The 26800-nt window shown below is 35.5% G+C and overlaps 1 protein-coding gene across 3 annotated transcripts in view; it reads left to right on the forward strand.

Annotated features, from left to right (window-relative positions):
* The window catches only part of Mon2 (MON2 homolog, regulator of endosome-to-Golgi trafficking), a 118071-nt gene that overhangs the window by 79954 nt on the left and 11317 nt on the right, over positions 1–26800 (forward strand). For 2 of the 3 annotated variants that reach the window (XM_074083809.1, XM_074083811.1), the window contains 9 exons: positions 4200–4398; positions 5751–6379; positions 10207–10350; positions 11083–11100; positions 11389–11517; positions 14260–14450; positions 17759–17819; positions 19719–19842; positions 23610–23817. In XM_074083809.1, coding sequence (XP_073939910.1) covers positions 4200–4398; positions 5751–6379; positions 10207–10350; positions 11083–11100; positions 11389–11517; positions 14260–14450; positions 17759–17819; positions 19719–19842; positions 23610–23817 — 1703 coding nt within the window. The remainder of the gene's footprint in view (positions 1–4199; positions 4399–5750; positions 6380–10206; positions 10351–11082; positions 11101–11388; positions 11518–14259; positions 14451–17758; positions 17820–19718; positions 19843–23609; positions 23818–26800) is intronic. The other variant, XM_074083810.1, reaches the window with a different exon arrangement.

Here is a 26800-nt window from a genome sequence, read left to right on the forward strand (position 1 = left end):
CAGGTCCTCTTTGCTCCACGACAGTCCTTTGGAGCTTCTCAGATTCTAGGGCCTCCTTGTGGAAGCCCAGCTCTCACAGTGCAGAGGTGTGGCAGTGCACAAGGAGTCCAAAGTATATTGAGGCTCATCAGTGTGCCTTGCCAGCCTCTGGCGTCTGATGCCAGCCTTACTTAGCCCACAAGGCCACTGTCCCTAGGGTGTTCAGGATCAGTGGGAGCTTCCAGGAGGATATGAAATTAAGCCGAGTACTTGAGGGCAGGTGGGAGTTATATAAAGGAAGTAGAGATGGTAGCTTATGATTAGGACTGTAGCTTGGTGTGGTTGGGATTTGAATAAGGGCTGGAATGTGGGGCTGTCATCATAGACTATATCAAAGATTGCAATCTGGGGACTCACAGTTGAGAGCCAGCTCACAGAGCAGGTTGTTAGGCCAGTAAAAGAAGTAGGATCAGATTTTATGTTTTAGACACTGGCTGCAACTCAGGTTGCAGAGTAGAGAAATGGATGGTGATACGAAGTAGACATTAAGGCAAGCTTTCCCTCTGAGGCAGCAGGGTATAGGCTAAAGTGTTCAGCACAGTACATGGACTGGTGACTGCAAGTGTGGGCCTTGGTCCCCAATGGATCTCACTATGTGATGACCTAGGGCTATTCCACTCTTCTCCTCATTTTACTCCTGTGTTAAACGGGGTAATAACCATATCTCATAGGGTGGTTATTCATAAGACTAGAGTAAGAACTAAGCAAGTTAATATGTATAAAGCATTTAGAATGCTACCTTCTGCACATAGTTCATTAAATGATGGGGTGGTTTCTCTAGCTTCATAATGATTTTTCTCTTTCAGGTCTTTATTAAACAGTTGAGCTAGAATCTTAGCATGTTATGAGAGCTTCCTTTGTGGTTTATCTCCTTAAATAATAAATAGCATGTCAATCATTTACATTCCCATAGCCTGGAAGTACACTGATGATTTTGAAATCTCTTGATGAACTTAGTTTTATTTAATTCAATGGCTTTCAAACATTTAAGTCCTTTCTTTTTTTTTTTTTTTTGACTAAAATCTTATGCAAACCCCTGATATTTATAATTAATAAAACTGTGCTGCTGTGGTTAAAATAAGAGTCAAGAGGACTCATGACCACATATCCACTTCATGTCCTCTCTCCTAAGGTCCCCTTTTCAGAACCAGGAAACGCAATGGAGACACCATTGACCTGCTCAGTTCTGGGAGATACAAGTGACTTACCAAAGGTCACATAGTAAACTGATGGCAGATTCTGGGACTGCACTGTGGGCTTCCTGACTGCTTAATGCCAGGGGTTCTCAGCTTTGTCCACTCCTTAGGATCACCTGGAGAGCTTTAAGAATGGTCACTGCCAGAGTGCCACCTTCACAGTGACTTAACGGACCGGGCTTGGCCCCAGCATCAGCCACTGCTAGATTATTCCATCTTTAGTAAGAAAGAAACTTGCTTACTAAAAAAAAGTTCTGTGTTGTGGGTTTTAGCTGTAGGAATTATTAATTGCATTTTTAAAAACTAGGCTGTTTCAGAATCTCTAGCACTGGCATGCAATGAATTCCCTGCATAACAAGTCCCTAATCACGTTTCCCCTTGACTGCTTCAAAATTCCTGATATTTTATCAGCTGAGCATTGTTGCAGTAGCTGTGGGATTCTTTCCCTTGCTGAAGGAAATGAATGACTTATCAGAAAAACTTCAAAGTTGCTTCTTTAAAAATGTAATAGAATTGCATTGCAATGTGCCTCATTTCATGGGATTTACTATTTTTTTTAATCCAAACCATGACTTTAGAATAAAGTTTAGTATAATAATGTTTGGACCTGGACATTGATCACTCCCACGCCATCCCTCGCTTGCCTCTATGGCACATCCTTAAAGACAGCTGCTGCGTGTTAATTTAAACTGGATACAGAATGGCTGTGAGGATGCACAGGGCTTAGTCGGGCCTTTTGGAGCATTAGAAGCAACAAGCAAGAACTCCTCTTGTTTTGTCCCTTTTCTCTGGTTGTGGGAAGGCCAAGGTAGAGCTATCCAGCCCAATAGAGGGACCCTTTGCTGCAGGGCAGATGCCTAGGATGCAGCCTGTGTTACTTTAAAGGTTGCCAGTGTTGATATGGCCACTGGCTGCTCAAACAAACTGATTGACATCCTTCTTTCTTCCACATAAACAAAAGCCACCCTCTAGTCAGAGGCAGTACACATGGGGCTGTGTGGCTGCTGCTTAGGGAGCACAGGCCCATTTTCCAGGAGGTAACCTTGGAAGAACTGGAGATGTGGTCTAGTGAAGCCCATAGACTCATCAAGATTATATTTTGAATTGCAGAAAATAAAATAAAAATACGTAGGCATATCAAGGAAATTACATTGAAGTGGTCATAAAAAATTAAATTTGTAATTCTAGCTACTCAGGAGGCAGAGATCAGGAAGATTGCAGTTCAAAGCAATCTTCAAAATGGTAAATAGTTTGTGAGACCCTATCTGGAAAATAACCAACACCAAAAAGGCCTGGCAGAGTGGATTAAGTAAGTGGTAGAGCACCTGCCTAGCAAGCATGAAGGACTGAGTTCAAAACCCCACTACCACCAAAAAAAACCCAAAAATTGAACAAATTTGTAATAAGGCATTATGCCCTTTACTAGTGCAACAAACAAGAAAAACTAGCAGTGGGTTTAGTGATGACTATAAGTTCAAAGTAGTAGTGAGCATAAATAGTAATTTAAGATGCTTGGAATGACAGTGTATCTATCCTTTTGACAAATACAGGTATTGCTAAAACCACTGTTGCTGTTATTCCTAATAGGAGGAAATGCTAAATTTCAGAGCTTTGTGAAAATAGAGATTCATGGACTCCCTGAATCCTACCCACAAATGCCCTAAATGAAGAACCCTGGTCTGGGGATTCAGTTTTGTTTCATATTGCTACTCACTTCTACCTACTGATAATTCTTGTTGTATGCCTGTGCCTATCTGACTTTGCATTCATCTTTCCTTCCTATGCATGCTACAAGTTCCAGATATTATATAAACATGCACATCCTTTCTTTTCCATGTGCCCAGTTCTTATTACAGAAATGACAGGCATGGCTTATCCCAGTATCAATGAAGCCCACATGATAAGAAGCCCAGAGGCAAAACTGTGCAGGGCTTGTGTGGCCTCCCAAGAAGACCACCAGGACCCATACTTCTCTGACTTCCTGTCCTAGCATTCTGAGCCTGTAGCTTTCAGCCTTTTGTTTGTTTGTCTGTTTGCAAGGGGGGAGGAGTGCATTCCACCTCCAGGTGCTATTTGTGTGACGTAGACAAGAATACTCTTAACAAGACCTGCAGCTTCAGTTGTAACCTAAATCCAGAAATTTCCCATAATTATACTTTTTGCCTCAACCCCTGTCCATACCTTCATTTTCTTCTTATACATTACTCCATAGATGCTCCATTGATAATGTGACTTAGATGATATTCTATCCAATTTATCTTACCTTTTCGTATTTCCTGACCTTAAGGATAAACTTCAGAATGTATGGTTACCTTTGTTGATCAGTTTCCTCTAATATAGGGGGATTAATAGGACTGTCAACTATATTTTTCATAACAACATATAGTTTCTTAAGCTACATCAATACTTTTTAAAAAAATTTATTAGCATATAATAGTTGTACAGGGTGATACATTGTGATATTTACATATGTACTTAGAAAATATCTTAGTTGGATTTACCCTCTGCATTGTTCTCCCTCATCACCCCTCATCCTTCTTCATAGAACAAGTTTAACTGGTTTCATTCTTCTGTTTTCATATATGGATACAAAATTCATTCACCATATCCACCCTCATTCCCCCTTTCCTTGAGCCCACCCATCTCCCACTGGTACCCACCTCCAGAAAAGACCTGTTTTTCCCTCCTGCCCTTTATTTTGATAGACTGAGCTGAAATTTGACTTTTATAAGGTTTGTCATGAGAGGACTTAGTGAACCAATAGAAGTATATTGGTCTAAAGGGGTTTTGACTTGGTATATCAGCCCTGTATAGTTTGTGCTTTAATCAGATTAACCCTCTCCTCCCTCCCATTGCTTATTCATTCTCTATCAATACGCTCTCCTAATTTTTAACAGCTTATAGTACAGTACATTATAATATATTCATCAATACTTTTTATATGATACTTCTACAAATATTTAGGTACTCTTTCATTTACTGGACCGAGTTCGAGAGTCTTCTACCACTGCAGACAAAGAAAAGATTGAGTCTGGAGGTGGCAATATTCTCATTCATCATTCAAGGGATACAGCAGAGAAGCAATGGGCTGAGACATGGGTATTAACACTGGCTGGAGTAGCAAGAATCTTCAACACTAGAAGATATTTACTACAACCTTTAGGTATACATGTTTTCTCTTTCTGGTTATACAAGTACTTCATATTAAAGGAAATTTGGAACATACAGAAAATTCTTTTAGAATTCATATTCAGTGCGACCACCCGAGAACAATCAATTTTAGCTTAGTCTTGCAATTATGTGTGGCATGTACATGAACATGCTTATTTTCATTCATTGAGAAAATATTTATATCTACTGTGGTGAGCTAAATGCAAAATTGCTACAGTGCTAAGTGCAACAAAGGAGTATGGTTCATTGTAAGCTTAAAATAGGCCAGTGAAGTCTAGATAGGCTTCCGTAAGAAAGCAGTATTTTACTTGAGCTTTGAAGAGTAAGTAGGAATTCATCAGGCAAGGAGGGGTAAGATGGGAAGAGAGCGTTATAGACAAAGAGAAGACTAAGAGAAGATTCTAGCATGTTTACAGGTCTGGAATGAAGAGAATGAAGAGAAGATACATATAACTCGAAGGTGCTACAGTTTCTACAAAATGGCTCAATGGTACCTGTTTTTCATACCAGACCTTCTTTCAGCACTCCTGTTAACTGAATGTTTCCTCAGTCATTTGGGTTTATCACAGAAGTCAAGCAAGAGATTAAACTGGTCAATGGAAACAGCAACTAACCATTCAGCCCATCCTCTGCTGATAGTATAAACTCAGTTTCACATGAGAAGAACAAAGTCATCATAAAAGGATAGTTTATTCTTTATGGTACATTTTGTCCTGGTGATTCATTAACTGTCATTCTAAAAATGTTTAAGAAAATCTGTAACTATAAAATGATTTTGATATGAAACCAAAGTGTGAAGTTAGAATTTTATGGAGTATGGCATAAAGTTTCTTTTAAATATTTAGGCTTATTAAAACCAGGTATCACATTGTTAGAGCTTACAACTTTTCCAGTGAGTAAGAATGAGAACATCTTGGGCTAGAGGTATAAAGAGAACATCTTATTTAATCATCAAGAAGGTAGATGGATAAACCGAAGATATTGTTGAAAAGCTTTTTTTTTTGCCCTAATGGGTTTTTATTATGTTTTCCTTAGAAATATAATAAGCATTTATATATTCACTTATAAAGTTTTGTTTTTAAGATGAAAACATTATTATATACACATTTTCCTCTTCCTGGTACCCTTCTTAAATCTGAAAAAAAAAAAACAAACATTTTTTTCTCTTTTGTATTTCTGGTAGGTGATGATTTTAGTTCACATTGCTCATATCTTAGTACCTAAGTATATACTTTTCTAGTTCTGTGGGAATTTAAGCAGAAAAGCAAATGTGCTTCAAAGTATTTAATATTAAGAGAAAAATTGCTTACTTTTATGCTAATTTTTTTTCTCCCCTTACTATAGGAGATTTTTCAAAAGCTTGGGATGTTCTTCTTGACCATATACAATCAGCAGCACTCAGCAAAAATAATGAAGTATCTCTGGCTGCTTTGAAAAGCTTCCAGGAAATCTTGCAGATTGTGTCCCCTGTCAGAGACTCAGATAAGCCTGAGACACCTCCTGTAGTCAATGTACCTGTGCCTGTTCTTATAGGGTCCATATCAGGCCCTGGCCTGAACAGGCCATTTGTAAGAACAGATTCCATTGGAGAAAGACTTGGAAGATATAATATCTCTGAGCCACCATTAGTAACTGATGAGCTTGAAGATTTGAATCTCTGGTGGGCTGCCTGGAATACTTGGTATAGAATTGGATCTGAAAGCACTAAGCCTCCTGTTACTTTTGATAAGCTAACTTTTATTCCCAGCCAGCCTTTTCTTACAGCTTTAATTCAGATATTTCCAGCTCTCTACCAACACATAAAAACTGGTTTCAATATGGATGACTTGCAGAAGTTAGGAGTCATATTGCACAGTGCTGTTTCAGTCCCAATAAGTTCTGATGCATCCCCTTTCATTCTTCCATCTTATACTGAAGCAGTTCTGACAAGTTTACAGGAAGCTGTACTTACAGCTTTAGATGTTCTTCAAAAGGTAATGCAATTTTAATAGCTGTTTAAGCAATAATGAATATGGTTTTCTGAATTAATCAAGATTGTTGTATGTGTATACTTTGGAATAAATTCAGAATTGTCAAGACCTACTTGATTTTCTCATATTTTCAAAAAGGTTATTCAGGTCTGTTTTGAGTCCTTAAGAAGGCATCCACATTCTCTTGTTCCAGTTCACCAGCATTTTAATTTTCTCTGTACAGCTGTTCATGAGAGGATGTAATACTTGGGATAATAACTTTAGTAAGGTACTCTATAATTAGAAAATTAATAAATACTGTGATTATATGTTGACATTTTTCATCTGTACTTAAATTTAGTTCTAAAATTATTGGAAGCCTGTATTTTAAAAGATGACCAAGGCAGCTGCTGTGGCTCATACCTGTAATCCTAGGTAGCTACTTGGGAGGCAGGGATTGGGAGGATCACAGTTTGAGGCCAGCTGGGGTAAAACGCTCATAAGATACCATCTCAACCAATTGAAGCTGAGTGTGGTGGTGCATGCTACCACCCCATCTACTTGGGAAGTGTAAATGAGAGGATCATGGTTCTGGCAAATCCAGGCATAAATGCAAGACCCTATTTGAAAAATAATGAAAGCATAAAAAAGTGGGGGCTGGAAGTGCGGCTCAAGTGGTAGAGTGCGTGCCTAGCAAGCACAAGGCCCTGAGTTCAAATCTTAGTACCACAAAAAATAAAGATTGAAAATCACTGAGCAAGCACATGATAAAAGCGAGAGCACACAAGGGAGGGGTGAGGATAGGTAAGACACCTAAAAAACTAGCTAGCATTTGTTGCCCTTAACACAGAGAAACTAAAGCAGATACCTTAAAAGCAACTGAGGCCAATAGGAAAAGGGGGCCAGGAACTAGAGAAAAGATTAGATCAAAAAGAATTAACCTAGAAGGTAACACACACGCACAGGAAATCAATGTGAGTCAATGCCCTGTATAGCTATCCTTATCTCAACCAGCAAAAACCCTTGTTCCTTCCTATTATAGCTTATACCCTCTCTACAACAAAATTAGAAATAAGGGCAAAATAGTTTCTGCTGGGTATTGAGGGGGCAGAGTGGGTGGTAAGGGAGGGGGTGGGGGCAGGGGGGAGAAATGATCCAAGCCTTGTATGCACATATGAATAATAAAAGAAAAAATAAATAAATAAATAAAACCTCAGAGAGCAAAAAAAAAAAAAAAGAAAATCACTGAGCAAATACAAATTCAGGTTTTTATATGTGTGTAAAGGATAATAAAGAATAAAGAACAACACATTCCCTAGGTTTTTTTTAAAGGAAAAAAGTATAAAGTTAATACTCTGTTTTAGCAATAAGAGAACAAGTAGAATTATTCATTCCAGCTACTAGGAGTTTGTTCTGAGCTTTTAATAGCTTTGAAAACAAAACATACCTTCAGTCTGATACTTAGAAAGCTTTATTGTTCATTTCTGTCAATGTGACATCATTTTTGCATGATTATTGATTTTTACTCTAGCCATTGTTCTATTCCTTGTATGATTATCTAATTGATGTTTCATAACCCTGGAATGTGAGGTTTTTAATATCTCCTAATAGAGAAAAAGTAAAATATCATAGTATCGTAAGAGTATTTTGTATTTTCTCCACAGGTGTTAGAAAATTTTTGCACAAGCAAAATTTACTTGCTTTGGGACTTTATCTTTAAACTAATAAACATTTTCTAGATTAAAAGATCATTTTCTTCCTAAAGGAAAAAATCAATTTGGATTTCATGTTTCCTTTCTAAAGAAGGGTTTCTGTATTCTTCCTCAGTGTCCTTATGTTGTTTAGAGCTTCTTGGTCTCAGTCTTGGTTCTCAAAAGACTAGTTTCCAACAAACACAACTTATGTATGCTAACTGATTTATTTTTGCCAAATTATTTTAGCATGGGGGGGTTGCACTGAGAATTTGATTATCTTCTGTATATAAACTGTAGTGTAAGTTCTGAGGTCAAGAGACTGCATCTGTCTTACTTGTTGCTAAGCTTCCTAAAGCCAGATAGCTAGGTACCATATCTGCCTTTGGGATCAGGGATGCTGGAATTGTACTTCAGGAGACATGGGCACATTGTGGGTGAACAGTGTCCTTGGAGTTGCCATGTCTTTAAGACAATGTGGGGCCAGTCTCTAGCTTCCTCATCTGTAAAGTAAAAACAAATCTACACTGTTTTTGCCTTTTAAGTTGGATGTTTGTAAGGCTTTTAGTGTCTGGCACAGGTTAAACATTCAATAAATATTAGCTCTTGCTAATATCATCACTAAGTTTTCCAGTGAAGGCCTTAGTACATAATAGGTACTGAATGCTTTGTTGTTAAATGAGTTAGTAAGCAAAATCTTGAACCATGTCAGAAGTTAAATATTCTTTCTTGTTTTTACATGCATGGTTTTCAAGGACCAATGGGAAATGTCTATACTGCTTATTGATTATAAGCTTTTGGACTTCAATCTATTACCAGGTTCATTGTATAGATTTTCTGATATAAAACTTTAGAATACTAAAGAAAGCCAGTAAAAACTATTTCTTAGATGTTCTAAGAAAAAAAAATTTTTAAGTCCTAGAATTGCTCTATAAATCAGTAATACATTATGAATACCAACATGTATAATCAAAATCACTCTTCTATGCTAAGATACTTACTTATATATTTTATATCTCAATGCAGTTTTACCTAAAACTTCACTCACAGATAAATGGCTGAACCTCTGGGAAAAATAAATTACTTATTATCTGATAAATTTTTTTAAATCGCATAAAAATACAAATTTTATACACATTTTCAAAGGAATTCCTGAAAAAATTTAGATATTTTTGTAGCATGTGTGAAATCTTGAGTTTGATCCCCAGTACTACACACACAAACACACACACACATAAATGCCTTAAAGTTTGGTTTAATATTTTGGAGTGCACTGAAGAATACCCTCTTAAGTGTAAAGTGATCGTGTTTTTTATTTTGTAAAGCACAAGTGTATTTTAAGTACTTGAATATTCCATAAATAATGCCATTAAATATTTTTACCACTGAGAAAAATAAACACAACAATAAGGGGTGAGAGAAGAAAACACACATTTGTGGCTAGAAAAAATACAAGATTTATTTTAAGTACTTTCAACACATTTGAAGTAATTAAAATCTGCAGTGTCAGGATATGCATTTTATTGTCTATCAAGTTATTTTAAGTAATCTAGAGAAAGTGATTACTGTTCATTATTTTATTTTATAGTTAGATACTTTTTATTTTAAATGAAAATCAATATATTCAGAGGCATTAAATATTAAATATATATAGCCTGCTTAAAATTAATATGTAGCTTCTTTTAGAAACAAATTCTCATGGCGACTCATTGCCCCAACTGTAATGTACATGAATATTTGTTTATGCCAGTGGCCCAAGTGTGGTACAGAAATTAGTGTCATTTCAGTGAAGTGATGCCACTCAAGTAGAAGCCAGTGTCATCTTGATGAGTGAAATATTCTTAGTGGTCTAATATCAAATCAGAGATCCTCAGGACTGCCTGAGATTTCTCTTTAAATGCTTGCCCCTTTCCCATTTGTTAGGGAATAAATCACACTTTATTAAAAAGCATCTTTTAACCTACTTAACACTTTTAGGCTTCTTTTTAATAATAGTTTCTTAAATAGTTTAAGTGTCCTTTAAGGCATCTAAAAGATGGCATAATACTTATATAAAATAGTACAGTGTTTAAGATTCTTTGATTAAACAAATATATATGCAGTAAAGAATTTCACTAGAGTTCAGATTGTGCATTCTAATCTTCATATTTTACTTCATAGGCCATCTGTGTAGGACCAGAAAACATGCAGATAATGTATCCAGCTATATTTGACCAGTTGCTGGCATTTGTAGAATTTTCCTGTAAACCTCCACAGTATGGACAGCTGGAAACAAAGCACATTGCCAATGCAAAATATAACCAGGTAATTTACTATAAGTTATTTATTCTGTAAGATTTCATGGCTTAAAAATATAATCAGTTCCACTAAAGATGGACTTTGATTATCTCAGAAAAAGAAAATTTTCATTCACAAATAAACTTACATATGTCTGTTAGCAGTTTAAGCTGAACAGAAACATTTGGGAAACCATTTCTGTGTTCCTTTTCTTCTTGCTTACGACTTTCCTCTCCCAAGTGGTCCTTCAGGGGCTGGGGGTGTGGCTTCAGTGGTAGGCCACTTGCCTAGCAAGTGTGAGGCCCTGAGTTCAAATCCCAGTACTGCCAATTAATTAAAAAAAAAATCCAAGTGGTCCTTTAGAAGGTTTGGCCTTTCATATTAGTTGACCATACATGTTTCTTGAAAACTAAAATTTCATCATACCTCTTTGTTGGCTGCCTCATCTCAATACAAAGTTGCTTTTAAATCATTAAACTTAATCTTATCAAAATCTAGAATGCAAAATGAAGAAATCTATGCATATTGCAATACTGGTGTGAAATTTAGTTGGATTTTACATAAACTATTTTTATAGCCATAGTTGGCAAATTTTAACTTCATTTTGGCTTAGGGTTAAAGTAAATTTCTGAATACATGTACATGCTTATTTTGTTCACTCAAAATAAAATTATAATTTTATATAGTCCAAAAAGTAGTTTTAATATGTATTAACTTTTCTCATTCTATTTGTCTTGCAACACAATGGAATCACAATAGATCCAACTATTTGCACCGGTGAGTTAAATTTCCTAAAATTGTCCTAACCTATTGGCAACAAATAAAGATCATCTTTCCCAGTCTTGATAGAATGCTCTATGTGCTTTTTCCAATAGTTTTAATGTTTGCCTGACTGAAAATTATTTTTTCATGAAATACATAGCTCTTTGAGAAACTTTGCATGTAATATAATCTGACCTAAAACCAAGGCCTGAACTATATGACAATGAAGCTTTCTCTTCAAAAACAATATGATTTCCTTTAATCCCATTTTTTTTAACTCCATGTGAAAATATTACTTTCTAGGCGGAATGGGTAGCCTTGAATTATGTACCGTTTGCTGAAAAGTCTTTAGAAGTAGTTGTGGATTTATACCAAAAAACAGCCTGTCATAAAGCAGTGGTGAATGAGAAAGTTCTTCAGAATATCATTAAGGTATCTCTTTTTCACTTCTATACTTTTATCTGATAACAGAATTATTGAAGTTACTCTATCTAACAGCATTTATTGGAACAAATGAAAAATGTATGTTATTATAGCGACTTTTCTTCAACATTCATGAGCTGTATTTAGCAAGTAATTTTTCTAAGCTATGAAAATGTCTTTTTGCTAAAAAATATTTAGAAAAAAATGTGCAGTAGATTTAAAATTTTGCCACATAGGAGAATCCTGTTTCTTAAGAAAATATTCTTCAAACCTAAGGTAGATTAGCATTCAGGAAAAAATTCACAGTGCATTCTACCACTTTAGTGGGAGTGATACTTGGTGGAGTAAGAGTTTGCTAGGTAAGAATGGGGAGGAAATCAGTATAGGTGAATCAAGCAGGGTAAAAAGATCATGGTATATTTTTAGGAAATGTTGAGAAATTCCATCTAGGAAGGTTGTGGGGCCTGAAATAAGTCTGAAAAGGTAGCTGCAGTTCTTATAAACCATCATATCAGACTATTTATTTATTTATTGGTAGCACTGGGATTTGAACTCAGGGCCTCATACATGGTAGGCAGGTGCTCTGCTGCTTGAGCCGCTCCTCCAGATAGACTTTATTTTTTAACCCCTGAAAGGTTGACCTCTGAGGAGTGATGTGAATTACTTTCTATTTTTAAAATAATTAAATGATCCCTTTTCTGCACTCCTACTTTGTTGATGCCGTTTACTGCATTGTATTTTGGTTAATTGGGAGAAGCTCTTCCTTTCTCAAAAATTACCAGCCTGTGACTTCAGGAAGTAAGTTTGCCAGTTCAGCATGCAATTACTAAGACAACCTGTAGCATACTTATCCTAGTTTTAGTTACTTAAATGTTTTAATAAATAAAACGTATAAATTAAACAGGTAGGCTATGCTTAATATTCCCTTACTTTCAGTAAACATTGCAGAAGTAAACCATCCTACTCTTTTACCTAAACTTGAGTTATTAAAATGTTAGCTCAGAATGGCCCAGTATCATTTATTATTCCTTTGGATGCAAATGACCTACATTCAGCTCTGACTAGCTTTAACAATAAAAGGTAATTTTAATGTGCCTAATTGGAAAATTGAAAGAGAGACGGCTTGAGGATTGGTTGATCCAGTGATTCAGCATCAGCATTATCATCAAAAACAAAATTCTTTCTGTTCTGTTTGCTCTCCTCTCTGTCTATCCTTCTGTCCCTCTCTTCCTCCTCTTCTGCCCTTATCTTCCTCTCCTCCTTGCTATGTATCCCAGACTGGCCTTTGAACTCATGATGCCCAGCCTCAGCTTCCTTAGTGCTGGTAATACAGATATGCACTGCCATACCCAGCTTCTGTTCTGCTTTCTAGGGGTTGACTATAGCCTAACTACTTCATAGCTATAGGCCAGTAAAGGATTTTGCACAGTGTGAGTATATGAGCATGTACGTGCACACATGCTTTTATCATGTTACTCTTAAATTCCTAAGATTAATCAAAAAGGGGGACCAGCTTTGGACCCATACTCACTCTTGAACCAGTGGTTGTGACCAGGGAAGGAAGTAGCATATTGTGTGGATGATAATACTGTGTTTTATGTTCTTAAAATGTGAAAATCTATCATTTAAGCAGAATTTTTATCATTAAGCAAATTTACTAAAAGTGTGCCAAAACTATTGATGCTCTGGGGTAGCTTGCCATTATAGTTTGACCATGATAGATAGTTCACATGTCTACTCTTAAAATTAACAAATAGAAGTAGAACTAGAGAAGACTATTCTGACCCACCAGATTAATTCTTTTAGCAAATAAAACCCCTTTTTTCTCAGAAGTTGAACAATTAAAAAGGTAAGTTTCAACATCTTACTATTCATAGCTCACATGCCCTACTTTGTACCTTCAATAGTCAAAGATAAAATAAATTATATTCTTGAATAATCAATTTTATTGAAATATTTGGAAAGGCATTCAATTCATTAAAATATTAGAGTAGAATATAAAATTCAAAGAACTTTAGAGATAAAACCTAAAACTTCCAAGTAATGATACTTTAGCCTGTGTTTATTCTTCCCTAACCATTATTTGAAAAACATAAGCAGTATTTTGAATGGGAGATCCACGTCAACAAAATTACTTTGTGCTAGGAAAATTATGGGCAGGATTTCCTAAATTCATAATAACAAGTTGATGAAAGTTGCCAATTGTAATTTTCCTGTTCTTATTCTTATCAGGTAATATCCCTATTTTTATGATGAAAAAACTTGAGATTTACGAAAAGTTATTTGTTCAGAATCATTGTTTAGATGATGGAGACAGGATTTAAAAGTTGGTGTGGTGCTGTATGTCTTTAATCCCAGCACTCAGTAGGCTAAAGCAGAGAATCACGAGTACGAGTTCAAGACTAGTTATGTATGTGTCAAGACCCTGTAGCCAAAAAACTTATAAAAGTGTACCTTTCAGAGCTTGAGGTGTAACTCAGTGGTAGAACTTGTGCTTACTATGTGCAAGACTCTGGATTTGGCTCCGAGCATCCAATAAGTGAATGAATGAATACCTTTTTTTTTTCCTAGAAAATGGGATTTGAGGACCATGTCTGAGAATTAGTCTTCCTAGAAAATAACACACTTTTTTTTTCAATAAAAATACCTGTGCTGTTATTTTTTCTCTCATTAGATAGCATTTTGTTTTTTAAGTACAGTTGTTTGTATATGCTTTAATTGATATTTAACTAAAACTGTCTTTATTTTCAGACTCTAAGGGTGCCTCTCAGCTTGAAGTATTCCTGCCCTTCTGAAAGCACTTGGAAACTAGCAGTATCTTCTCTCCTCAAAGTTCTTTCTATTGGGCTACCTGTTGCCCGACAGCATGCTTCTTCTGGAAAATTTGATAGTATGTGGCCAGAACTAGCCAACACACTTGAAGACTTTCTCTTTACTAAAAGGTCAGCTCATTCAATATTTGTCACATTACATCTGCAATTGCTCTAAAATCAGTTTGGTGATTGAGTAGTAAGATTGCTAGATTGTATACAAAACACAATTGGATTGGGCATTTATCCATTGGGTACTTATGCATGAGCTTGGAGTTTTTTGCTTCTTGTAATCTTTTTTTTTTTTTTTTGGTTGTAGTCAGTAATCTTATATTAAGAGTATTTGATTGCATCATTAAGAGACCGTGATTTTTAATGAAACTATAAAGATTTCATTTTTTCATCTGAGGCCCATTTGGCATTATAAGAGGAAAACAATTTTACAGTATTTTTATATTGGTATACATCTTAAATCCATTAGTCTTAATTCATACATACTCTTAAGAGTCTAAAGATAACCATATCTTTCTCTGTGATGTTTCCCAATTTTTTGGTCTGCAAACTGCTTTGGCAAGGCAATACAAAAACAAAGATAGTATTAATAAAATCAAAATCAGCTAGAACAAAAGAAAGGTTTGAGCATCATTGAGGGCTGTCGTAAGTAAATAGTTTAAATACAGAAAAGTAACAAACAAAATTGAAAAATGTAAGGACTATAATCTGATAGACACTTGAGGTCTGTCTATTAGAAACTCAGCCTTAGGCTGAGTTAGAGCACCTGCTTAGCAAACACAAACCCCAATACCACCAAAAAAGGAAGAGAAAAATTTAGCCAAACTTTATAGCCAAAATATAGTACTTGTCCTATAGAAGGCACAATGGGCTAGCTAATGGAAATCATATAAATTATAGTCTGTGGATAGTATATTAAAAATCAGCAAGATGGGCTGGTGGAGTAGCTCAAGTAATAGAGCACCTACCTGCCTATCAAAGCCTAGCAAGTGTGAGGCCCTGAATTCAAGCCCTAGTACTGCAAAAAAACAAACAAACAAAAAAAATTAAATTAAATTTAAAGATCAGCAAGAGCTGGGTGCCAGTGGCTCTTCTGTAATCCTAGCTACTTAGAAGACTGACATAGGATTGTGGTTTGAGGCCAGCCAAGGCAAAATCTCAGTAACAGTGGAAAGCCTAAAATAGGAGGATTGTGGTCTAGGCTGACCTGGGCAAAATGAGACCCTACCTCCAAAATAACCAGAGCAGAAGGGGCTGGAGGAGTGGCTCAACTGGTAAAGTGCCTGTTTCGCAAGTGCAGAACTCTGAATTCAAATCTCAGTACTGCCAAAAAAAATCACTAAGTACTATTCCAGGCATGTGGTGCATGCCTGTAGTCCCAGATACTTGGGGGACCAAATAAGGAAGCTCACTTGAGCTCAGAAGTGATCTTCTTGCCCAGACCACTTAGCAATATAGCAAGACTCTGTCTTAAAGAAAAAAAAAAAAATTAAGTACTACCCAAAAGGATTGAAGGCCTATGTTCACACAAAAACTTATATCCTAGCATTCAAAGCAACATAACTCATAATAGCCAAAAAATAAAAACTACCCAAAATGTATAAATTAAAATATGGGATATCTATACAGTGGAATATTTTCTGGCCATAAAAAAGAAAGAAGTACTGGTGTATGCATAACACAAATGAACCTTTAAACATAGCGAGTGGAAGAAACAAGACATAAAAGGCAATATATTGTATTATCACATTTATTATCCAGAATAGGCAATCCATAGAAACTGAAAGTAGATTATTAGTTTGCAGGGATAGCGGAAGAGGGGAAATGGGGAGAGGTTTTTCTGGGTTTTTTTTTTGTCTTTTCTTTTTTGTGCTGGGATCGAACCCAGGGCCTCATGCATGCTAGGCAAGCACTGTACCACCAAGCTACATCCCAGCCCAGAAGAGGGGAAATGGTAAGTGACTGCTAATGGGTACAGAATTTGTTTTGTGGGTGATGAAAATCCTCAGGAATTAAAATGGTGATGGTTGTATGACTTTATGAATATACTTAAAGTACTACTTTAAAAGGATGAATTTTATGATGTGAATCTTATGTCATTTCAAAAAACTTACTGTACTGTACAAAAAGTAGAAATAATGCTTTATCAGTTTGAAATATCTTTATATTTTAAATAAAGATTTATGAAAGTAATAATTTTAAACTGGTACTAAACCCTTCAGTCTTAGAGAATGTAATTGTCTTACATGTCCCATTTGTATACAATATTGACTGTCTCCCCTTTCAGTTTGTAGGTGAATTGTTTTAATCGTCATTTTTAAAATCTCAAATTTTTATGTGTTCTGGTTAGAAAACTGACTATAAATTAAAATAAATAGCCATTACTTTGGGTTCTAGATAAGGGTACTGAGTCTGAACATAGTAATATCTTGGTAAGATAAGAGGAAGAGGAGAGAGAGAGAGAGAGAGAGAGAGAGAGAGAGAGTGAGCAAGCGAGTGAGCTGGCTAGCTGGCCTTTTTTGGCAGTACTGGGGTTTGAGCTCAGAGCCTTGCACTTGGTAGGCAGGTGCTTTGGCACTTGAGCCACACCCCGGCCTTGATTTTATACATCATGGGGATAGCAGGAATTAACCTTCAGTTTTTAATTTTATATGCTATTCTCTTCCTTCTTCAAGGGAGGACCCAGTTCCTTATTTCTAATATATGATACAAATAGCATTAATATTACTAGTGAATTCCTAAGAAGGTTTTTTTATGGTATCCATCCATGTAAATGGATTTACATTCCTTGACTGTAACATAAAATTAAATACAACTTTTATCTCTTGAGATTCAGATAGGATTTTTGAAGCAACTTTGATAACAGTGGTTGTGAAACTCCTTCATTGATTTAGGTTGGGACACATCTTTGAAATTTTTTCTGTAGTTTTTCTGCTAAGCCTCTTCTTTGCAGATGTTCTCTATCTTTATTGTATTAAAGAACTGTAATACATTATATATATTGCAAATTAAAGATATAAGGGTTGTCTTTGAACAATTCAGCATCTTGACTAAGGTTCTTTGAGTCACTGCCAACATAAATGAATTCGGGTGTCATCACAATGGTAAATTTTGCTGTAGTTACAGGTGATATAATAGCTTTACCTTTCATTGTTTTTTCATTCATAGTTCTGCAAGAAGTTTAGTTGTACAGATTTTTTACTTCAGAATTGGACCAAGTGTTTTTATACTTGGAATTTCATGTTTGTAATTAGTTAAGTTGTTTATACTAACATTTCAATTAAAAATAGTGCTCTTTTAAGTAAATTATAATGTCCCAACTTAGATGGGAAAACATAATTTTTATCATTTGGATGCTGTTTATTTGCTGTTTGTATTTCCAGAGAATATTTTACCTTTAAAACTCAAGTGCTTTGTTTTTTTTTTAGCGTACCTCCAGATAATCTCTCTATTCAAGAGTTTCAAAGAAATGAATGTATTGATGTTGAGGTAAGGAAGCTATTTAAAACATTTTTCTGGACCAGGCATGGTGATGTGCACCTTTAATCCAGTTATGTGGGAATTGGAGAAAGGAGGGTCACGGTCTGAGGCCAGCCCCAGGCAAAAAAGTTATTGAGAGGGTCTGAACAAACAAGTGTAATCCCAGTTACTCAGGAGTTGGGGTCTGAGGCTGGCCCCAGTAAAAAAGCTGGAGACCATACCCTAAAACAAACTAAAACAAAAAGGGCTAGGGGTGTGGTCAAGTGGTATAGCACTTGTCTAGCAATCCCAAGGTTCTGAGTTCAATCTCCAGTCCCCAAAAAATGAGAAAGAAAAAACATTTTCCTGAAATGATTTATGAAAATCAAGTAGTAGAAATGTTGAAACTACAAAACTGCTAAAAGAGTAAGGTAATGAGTTAAGATTGAATGTAAGGACTGGGGGTATAGCTAAAGTAGTAGAGTGCTTACCTAACAAGCATGAGGCCTTGGATTTAGTTCCACATACCAAAAAAAAAAAAAAAAAAAAGATTGAACCTAAAAGCACTGTCACAGATTAAAGATTTTAAAGCAGTGACATTTTAAGAATGACTTCCTTAGATTTATGTACATGTTTTCTAGATACTTAGTTGGGTTCATTTAATGAGTTTATTTATTTTGTTTGGTTTTTTTGAGGCAAAGTCTTACTATGTAACTCAGGCTGGTCTAGAACTGGAGCTCCTCCTGCCATAGCCTCCCAAGTGCTGGGATTATGGGTGTGATGCTACCAGTTTTGTAAGTTTAAAGAGCTGATTCACTAAAATAAATGTATCAGTTAGTAAGCATGTATTTGAGAGTTTGATCTGTAATTTGGCAAAATACAGTTCAAACTAATTAGTAAGTTGCCTATGATTTTTCATTTTTAACCATCCGTACATACAGCTCTCAAAATTCTAAAGGCAAATAGCATTTTTCCGACTTGGGAGCATAGCTCAAGTGGTAGACCACCTGCTTAGCAAGCATGAGTCCCTGAGTTCAAACCCTGGTACTGCCATTAAAAAAAGAAAGAAAGAAAGAGAAGCTAGGCACCGGTGACTCACACCTGTAATTCTAGCTACTCAGAGGGAAAGATCATGAGGATCGTGGTTTGAAGCCAACCCAGGCAGAAAGTTCACGAGACCCTATCTCGAAAATCCCTTCACAAAAAAAAATAGGTCTGATGGAGTGGCTCAGTGTGAAGGCCCTGAGTCCAAGCCTCAGTACCGCTAAAAAAGAAAAAAAAGAGAGAAATAACCGATTTTGAGTATTTTAAATGGAATTTGAAGTGGTTGTTTTAGCTATAGATTTTTGATTGTGGAGGGTGATTGGAAGTCTGTTGTCTTTAAGTAGGATAGGGGAATGTTTAAGTAAATCAAGAAATTTTTTAAAGTGTGCTTTTAAAAGTATAGGCATTGTCACAGATATAAACACTGCCTTTTGTGACACTATAGTTTTAAAACTTATATAAATGTTAGAAATAAGCTTTTTTGACAAAAAAGAATATAACTAATTGTTCTTACAACTCATAATTTCTGGTTATAGAAAGTATTTTGAATCTTATTTTTTGGACATTTTATTCTAAAACAGGTAAGTTTCATATGCTGTTTTTCTCTATGTCTATTTATAGATATGCTGAGGATCAACATATGTCAAAATGGTAGCATAGAAAACAAATACTTAGAGTATTACTATTTTGTAATAAGATGAGGGAAACAGATTAGTAGTCATCCAGTATATGAACAGTAAAATGGTCAATTACTTCTGTTAAGGAGGGTTCTTTAACTGATTTTCTTTTAAAATGAGATTTAAATTTTGCTCTAGAAATTATGATTTGAGTCAGTCAATCTCTTTGAAGAAAACAATGTTTTGAACTTGCCCCATTTTGTTTTAGGTAGTTCAGCTTATCAGTACTGAGATACTACCTTATGCCAATTTTATTCCTAAGGAATTTGTTGGTCAGATAATGACTATGCTTAACAAGGGCTCAATACATTCTCAGTCGTCTTCATTTACAGGTATGTTATTTTAATGGTCTTTTAGGTATTAAAAGAATTGAGGTACTTTTTAAAAGGCTAGCATAAAGTGTTTAGTCCTATGACTGTAATATAAGTTGGAGAGTGGTGAGGTAATTTTTATGAACGTAATGTAGAACATTTAAGTTATATGAGAGGAAATGTGAATATTATATATAGTCATATTTGCAAACCCTGATTAATTAAATTTCATAGGACTTAATCTGATGTCTAAAGTTACCAGTTTTGTGAAGTCATGGATCACTGGAAGGCAATAAGGCAAGACCCCCTTAGTATCCATGGGTCTGTGGTTCTAAGGAGACCGCCACTGAGGAAAAACTGTGTGTGCTTAGGATGCACAGAGTTCATCATTGTACTGTGGATGCTCAATTCATTTTCTTCATAATGCCATCCAACTTCCACTAAAGACATGCAGCTTTTCAACACCTCTAAAATTTCATTTTATCACTTAAGCACATTAACTTTGACCTTGCTTTTCGGGTACCATTTGCTTTTTGGGGGGGCATATTTTAACAAAATTAAGAGAATAGAAATGCTCAGCAAATCACAAAATGATTTAAACACAACTGATGATCACCAGGGACCAGCTTTCATCAACTGAGCTACATAATGGATGCATTGGAATTTAAAATTTTTGCTTCTGAAATTTCTTTTTATTTATTTAGTTAGTTAGATTGTATTTCAAACCTGTGTACAATAAATCTGTGAATAAGGTGGGTTTCCTGTATACAATAGAAAAAGTGACCATTATATTTTACTTACAACATTGGTTAAGTTCTTTTGAGTCTCAGTTTTATAATCTTTAAATGAGGATATTAATACCAATCTGCCAGTACTATAAATTGCAGAGTTAGTTCTTTGGGAAACAAGAAAAGCAATCCTTAGCATTTGTTAAGGGAGCATTTCATGAATGCCTGCTGTATACAAAATATTGTTACCTCCTTCCTCAAAATATTTCTATGAGAGTAGGTACCACCATATTCCAGAAGGGGAAATGGGTATAGTATGGTTGAAAAAAAGGCCCACAGTCTTAAGGTTGCAGGCCAAATTCATACTAAAAAATAACTATATGCTTTTTATTATATCATGCTATCTTAATTGGGAGGTGATAAATAGGTTGTGTTTTGCTGTTACTTCTTTTGATCTGAACCTGTGCTCAAGTCTTAAATGTAATTATGATATTATAATATGATTTTTCTGTGAGATGATTTTAAAAGTATAAATTTGTGCAGTGCATTTCTTAATCCTTAGAATTTACTAATATTAATTTAATGACTAAATACTTTGTGCTGAGTATTTTAAGGAACATTTATGTATACAGTTTGACCACTAGATGTCTCCTCTTACTGCTTATTTTACAAAGTCGGTTTTTGTTTTTTGTTTTTTGGGGTTTTTTTTCTCTTAGCCCCAACAATTTTAAAAACTGGCCTGCAGGTTTAACCAACATGAGTATTTCAGAGAAAAAATTTTAAAGTCCACATAATGCAGCCAACTTCTTATGGTTAAGGAAGTATCCAGGGCTTTAGGTGTGGCTTAAGTGGTAGAGTGCCTGTCTAGCTGTCACAAAGTCCTCAGCTGAAACCTCCCAATACCACCAAAAAAAAAAAGTACACACATACACACAGGGTGTGGCAGTACATGCCTATAATCCCAGCATGCCTATAATCTCGGGAGGCTGAGGCAGGAGGAGCCTGAATTCGAGGTCTGTTTGAACTAGATAGTAAGTTCAAGGCCAATAGGGGTTATATAGAAAGACCCTACCTCAAAAAAAAAAAAAAAGAATATAACAAAAAATTCTAGATGAATTTAATAAGATATGTATTAAGAAATACATATAAATATACCAAATTAAATGAGGGTTGAGTTACCAAGTAAACTTTTTCTAGAAGTTTCTGATAATATCCCTTTCTGTTTATAGTATATTAAATGTTCCAAGACAAGAAAGCTACATGCATATTCTTCCAGTGACTTTGAAATACTACACAAATGTCTTCTCAGCTTCAACTTGGAGTTTTCTTTAAACATATACCTACAAAGTCATTCCTTGCTAAACAAGTCCAACTATAAACACAGAGGTTTCAGTGACCATTTTGGTTCTTTACTCTTAAGTCTGACCTGACAGCCAAAGTTCAAAGACATGAAAGGGAAAAACTAAAGCAAATGATGAGGGAGGAAACAGATAAAATCCTGGGCCATAGAAAACATAGAATCACAATAAAATTAGGATACTTAAAGGGATAAAAGATTTTACATTCATAAAACAAAAAAAAATGTTATTAAACAAAAGGAATAGGGGTTGGGAACATAGCTAAGTATTAGAGTGCCTATCTAACAAGCACAAAGTCCTAGGTTCAAACCCAAGTACACCAAAAAAAAAAAAAAAAAAAAAAAAAAGAAGAAGAAGAAAAGAAAGAAAGAAACAATGAGAACAAGAAAATGTTCTAAAAATGTGATAGCTAAAATGAACTTGGTGAAGGGTTGGAAGAAAACATTAAGGAAATAGTCCAAAAAGTAAAGCAAAAAAAAAAATGAGAAGAAATAAAAATGAATCCAGAGTTTCTAATATCTGTCATAGGTCTTCCAGAAAGAGAGAACAAAGGGATATAAGAGAGGAAATTATCAAAGAAAAAGTTGAAGAAATATACATCCACATTAAAAGTAGTCACTTAGAGGCTGGAGATGTAGTTCAGTTGTAGAGCACTTGCCTAGCCTGTGCAAGGCTCTGGGTTCAATCCCCACTAAACCACGAAAATAAAGAAAAAACAGTAAAGGTCACTTCATACCAAACACTGGAAGACAAAATAACCTCAATAAGGCATGTCATCAGGAAATATTAAAATACCTAGGAAAAAGAGATCTTGAAAGATTTCAGGAAAAAAAAATTTCAAGATGACATTGGAATTATTGGAATTCTTTTTATTTATTTATGTTCTGATGGCACTGGGATTTGAACTCAGGGCTTTAGAGCAAAGTAGGTGCTCTATAACCTGAGCCACACCACCAATCCATTTTGCTCTGGTTATTTTGGAGATAGGGGTGTCATCAACTGTTTTCCCAGACTGGCTTCAAATCATGATCCACCTTATTTCAGCCTCCCAAGTAGCTACTATTATAGGTGTGAGCCATTGGCGACCAGCAACATTGAAATTCTTGATAGCAACACTGGATGCTAAAAGACATGAAGCAGTGGTTTCATTCATACATTAATTCTTAGGAAGTTACTTCAGAATATGCATCATGAAAACAAAGGAGTAAACCAAGAAAATGGGACAACGTGAGATCTAACATAAGGGAGATTAGAAACATTCCCAGGATGGTGGCCCAAGAGTATTTTCAGGTTATGGCTAGACAAACATGACTGTAGAACAACTAGTCCAGACTGGAGCAGAGCTCATGTTCCAGAAAAGATGTAGCCAAGAGATGATTGTAGCCAAGTAATTATTGCAAGTTTGACCTATAGAGAACTCTATGAGGTATTTTATAGTGCTATTGAAGGGTATGTAAAAAGACCAAGAAAAATAAAGGTGAGTAAAAGTGATGGTTGTGGACAGCGATAGTTGTCTTGTATTTGATCTTTCAAGGGGGAAGATTGTTCATTATTTTACTGTATGTATGTTATTAGCTATAAGTTGTTCACAGATGCCTTTCCTCTAATTGAGAATTTTCTCATATTCCTAGTTTGCTAGACATGTTATTAAGGTACATTAATTTAAAATTTTATTAACCATGAAAAACTGTTAATTTTGCAGAAGCAGAGATTGATATTCGTTTGAGGGAAGAATTTTCTAAAATGTGTTTTGAAACATTGCTCCAGTTTTCCTTCAGTAATAAAGTCACAACACCTCAAGAAGGCTACATCTCACGAATGGCACTCTCAGTGCTTTTAAAGAGGTCTCAGGATGTACTACATCGATATATAGAGGATGAAAGGTTAAGTGGGAAATGCCCCCTCCCAAGGTATATATTGTATTTTATTAAAGGAGATGTCCTGATGTCATAATTATTTACAAAGAAAGCTCTGAAAACCAGGTATTTTTATATATGATCTAGACTAACCTGAGGCTGTTTATAATTTTATTTACCCAGTACAGTGTAAATATTCATAGGTTTTGTTGCAGATATGTGTTTTATTATGTGGTGCCATTTCAGACCCCTCATAGGTGTGAAGTAATACATGATATATGTACCAATATATTATATATGTACCTTTTTGAATCTGAAGAAAGTTTAATTCCAAAATATATATTTTACCTAAGATTTCTGAATAAGGACATGCAGTTCTGTATGAGCACATGATCTTATTTCTCTAAAGTGAAAAATAATAGATAAGTCATATTCTAGGAATATGTTTGTTTTATATTTCTCAGTGTCTATGTCAGCTAGCCATATCTTAGGTCTTCTTTTCATCTTATCTGCTTAATTAAGCCCTTGAACCTAAACTGGTACTGTCTCATATGTCCAAGCTATGTGAGTGGAAGGAGCTCTAGACCTTTCTGCCAAACCAAGCTAATCAAAGTTGAAGTATAGGCTTGAATTCATCAAAGGATACAATCAGAGTGGGTTGCCACTCTATTTTTTAAATGTAGATACTAGGGTTTAAGTCAAAGCAAATGAAACAAGCAAAAAATAATATGGGAGAACAAAGTTAGCAAAGTCAGGAAAGAGGACTATCTTTATGGTTTCTGCCCGTAAGTTACCATGAGGGGGCAAATCACTTGCCCTGAATTTTTGTGTATATTCTTTTTTTTTTCTTTTGTTTAAATTTTTATTTTATTCATATGTGCATACAATGTTTGGGTCATTTCTCCCCCCTTCCCCCGCCCCCTCCCTTACCTCCTTTGCCCCCCTGTCCCTCCCCCTCTTTACCCCCCTCCCTCCCTTAGACTGCCTTACCCCTCGCTACCCTGCAGAAACTATTTTGCCCTTATCTCTAATTTTGTTGAAGAGAGTATAAGCACTAATAGGAAGGAACAAGGGTTTTTGCTAGTTGATTTCCTGTACATGTGTGTTACCTTCTAAGTTAATTCTTCTCCAGCTAACCTTTTCTCTAGTTCCTAGTCCCCTTCTCCTATTGGCCTCAGTTGCTTTAAAGTATCTACTTTAGTTTCTCTGCATTGAGGGCAACAAATGCTATCTAGTTTTTTAGGTGTCTTACCTATCCTCATACTTCCCTTTTGTGCTCTTGGTTTATCATGTGATCAAAATCCAATCCCCTTGTTGTGTTTGCCCTTGATCTAATGTCCGCATATGAGAGAGAACATAAGATTTTTGGTCTTTTGGGCCAGGCTAACCTCACTCAGAATGATGTTCTCCAATTCCATCCATTTACCTGCGAATGATAACATTTCGTTCTTCTTCATGGCTGCATAAAATTCCATCGTGTATAAATACCACATTTTCTTAATCCATTTGTCAGTGGTGGGGCATCTTGGCTGTTTCCATAATTTGGCTATTGTGAATAGTGCTGCAATAAACATGGGTATGCAGGTACCTCTGGAGTAACCTGTGTCACATTCTTTTGAGTATATCCCCAAAAGTGGTATTGCTGGATCATATGGTAGATCAATGTTTAGCTTTTTAAGTAGCCTCCAAATTTTTTTCCAGAGTGGTTGTACTAGTTTACATTACCACCAGCAGTGTAAAAGGGTTCCTTTTTCCCTGCATCCTCACCAACACCTGTTGTTAGTGGTGTTGCTGATGATGGCTATTCTAACAGTGGTGAGGTGGAATCTTACTGTAGTTTTAATTTGCATTTCCTTTATTGCTAGAGATGGTGAGCATTTTCTCATGTGTTTTTTGGCCATTTGAATTTCTTCTTTTGAGAAAGTTCTGTTTAGTTCACTTGCCCATTTCTTTATTGGTTCATTAATTTTGGGAGAATTTAGTTTTTTAAGTTTCCTATATATTCTGGTTATCAGTCCTTTGATGTGTAGCTGGCACATATTTTCTCCCACTCTGTGGGTGTTCTCTTCAGTTTAGAGACCATTTCTTTTGTTGAGCAGAAGCTTTTTAGTTTTCTGAAGTCCCATTTATCTATGCTATCTCTTAGTTGCTGTGCTGCTAGGGTTCCATTGAAAAAATTCTTGCCTGTACCTATTAATTCCAGAGTATTTCCTACTCTTTCCTGTACCAACTTTCGAGTTTGTGGTCTGATATTAAGATCCTTGATCCATTTTGAGTTAATATTGATATAGGGTGATATACATGGATCTAGTTTCAGTTTTTTGCAGACCGCTAACCAGTTTTCCCAGCAGTTTTTGTTGAAGAGGCTGCTATTTCTCCATCGTATATTTTTAGCTCCTTTGTCAAAGATAAGTTGCTTATAGTTGTGTGGCTTCATATCTAGGTCCTCTATTCTGTTCCACTGGTCTTTATGTCTGTTTTTCTGCCAGTACCATGCTGTTTTTATTGTTATTGCTTTGTAATATAGTTTGAAGTCAGGTATTGTGATACCTCCAGCGGTGTTCTTTTGACTGAGAAATCGCCTTGGTTATTCATGGCCTCTTGTGTTTCCATATAAATTTCACAGTAGATTTTTCAATATCTTTAATGAATGTTATTGGGATTTTGATGGGAATTGCATTAAACATGTAGATTACTTTTGGGAGTATTGACATTTTTACTATGTTGATTCTGCCAATCCATGAGCATGGGAGATCTCTCCACTTTCCATAGTCTTCCTCAATCTCTTTCTTCAGAAGTTTATAGTTTTCCTTGTAGAGGTTGTTCACATCAGGTATTTGATTTTTTTTGAGGCTATTGTAAATGGAATTGTTCTCATATATTCTTTCTCAGTTTGTTCATTATTAGTATATAAAAATGATAATGATTTTTCTATGTTGACTTTGTATCCTGCTACCTTGCTGTAGCTATTGGTGGTGTCTAAGAGCTTTTGGGTAGAGTTTTTTGGTCTTTAAGGTATAGGATCATATCGTCTGCA

This window comes from Castor canadensis, chromosome 8 (genome assembly GCF_047511655.1).
Source record: "Castor canadensis chromosome 8, mCasCan1.hap1v2, whole genome shotgun sequence".
NCBI classification, from domain to species: Eukaryota; Metazoa; Chordata; class Mammalia; order Rodentia; family Castoridae; genus Castor; species Castor canadensis.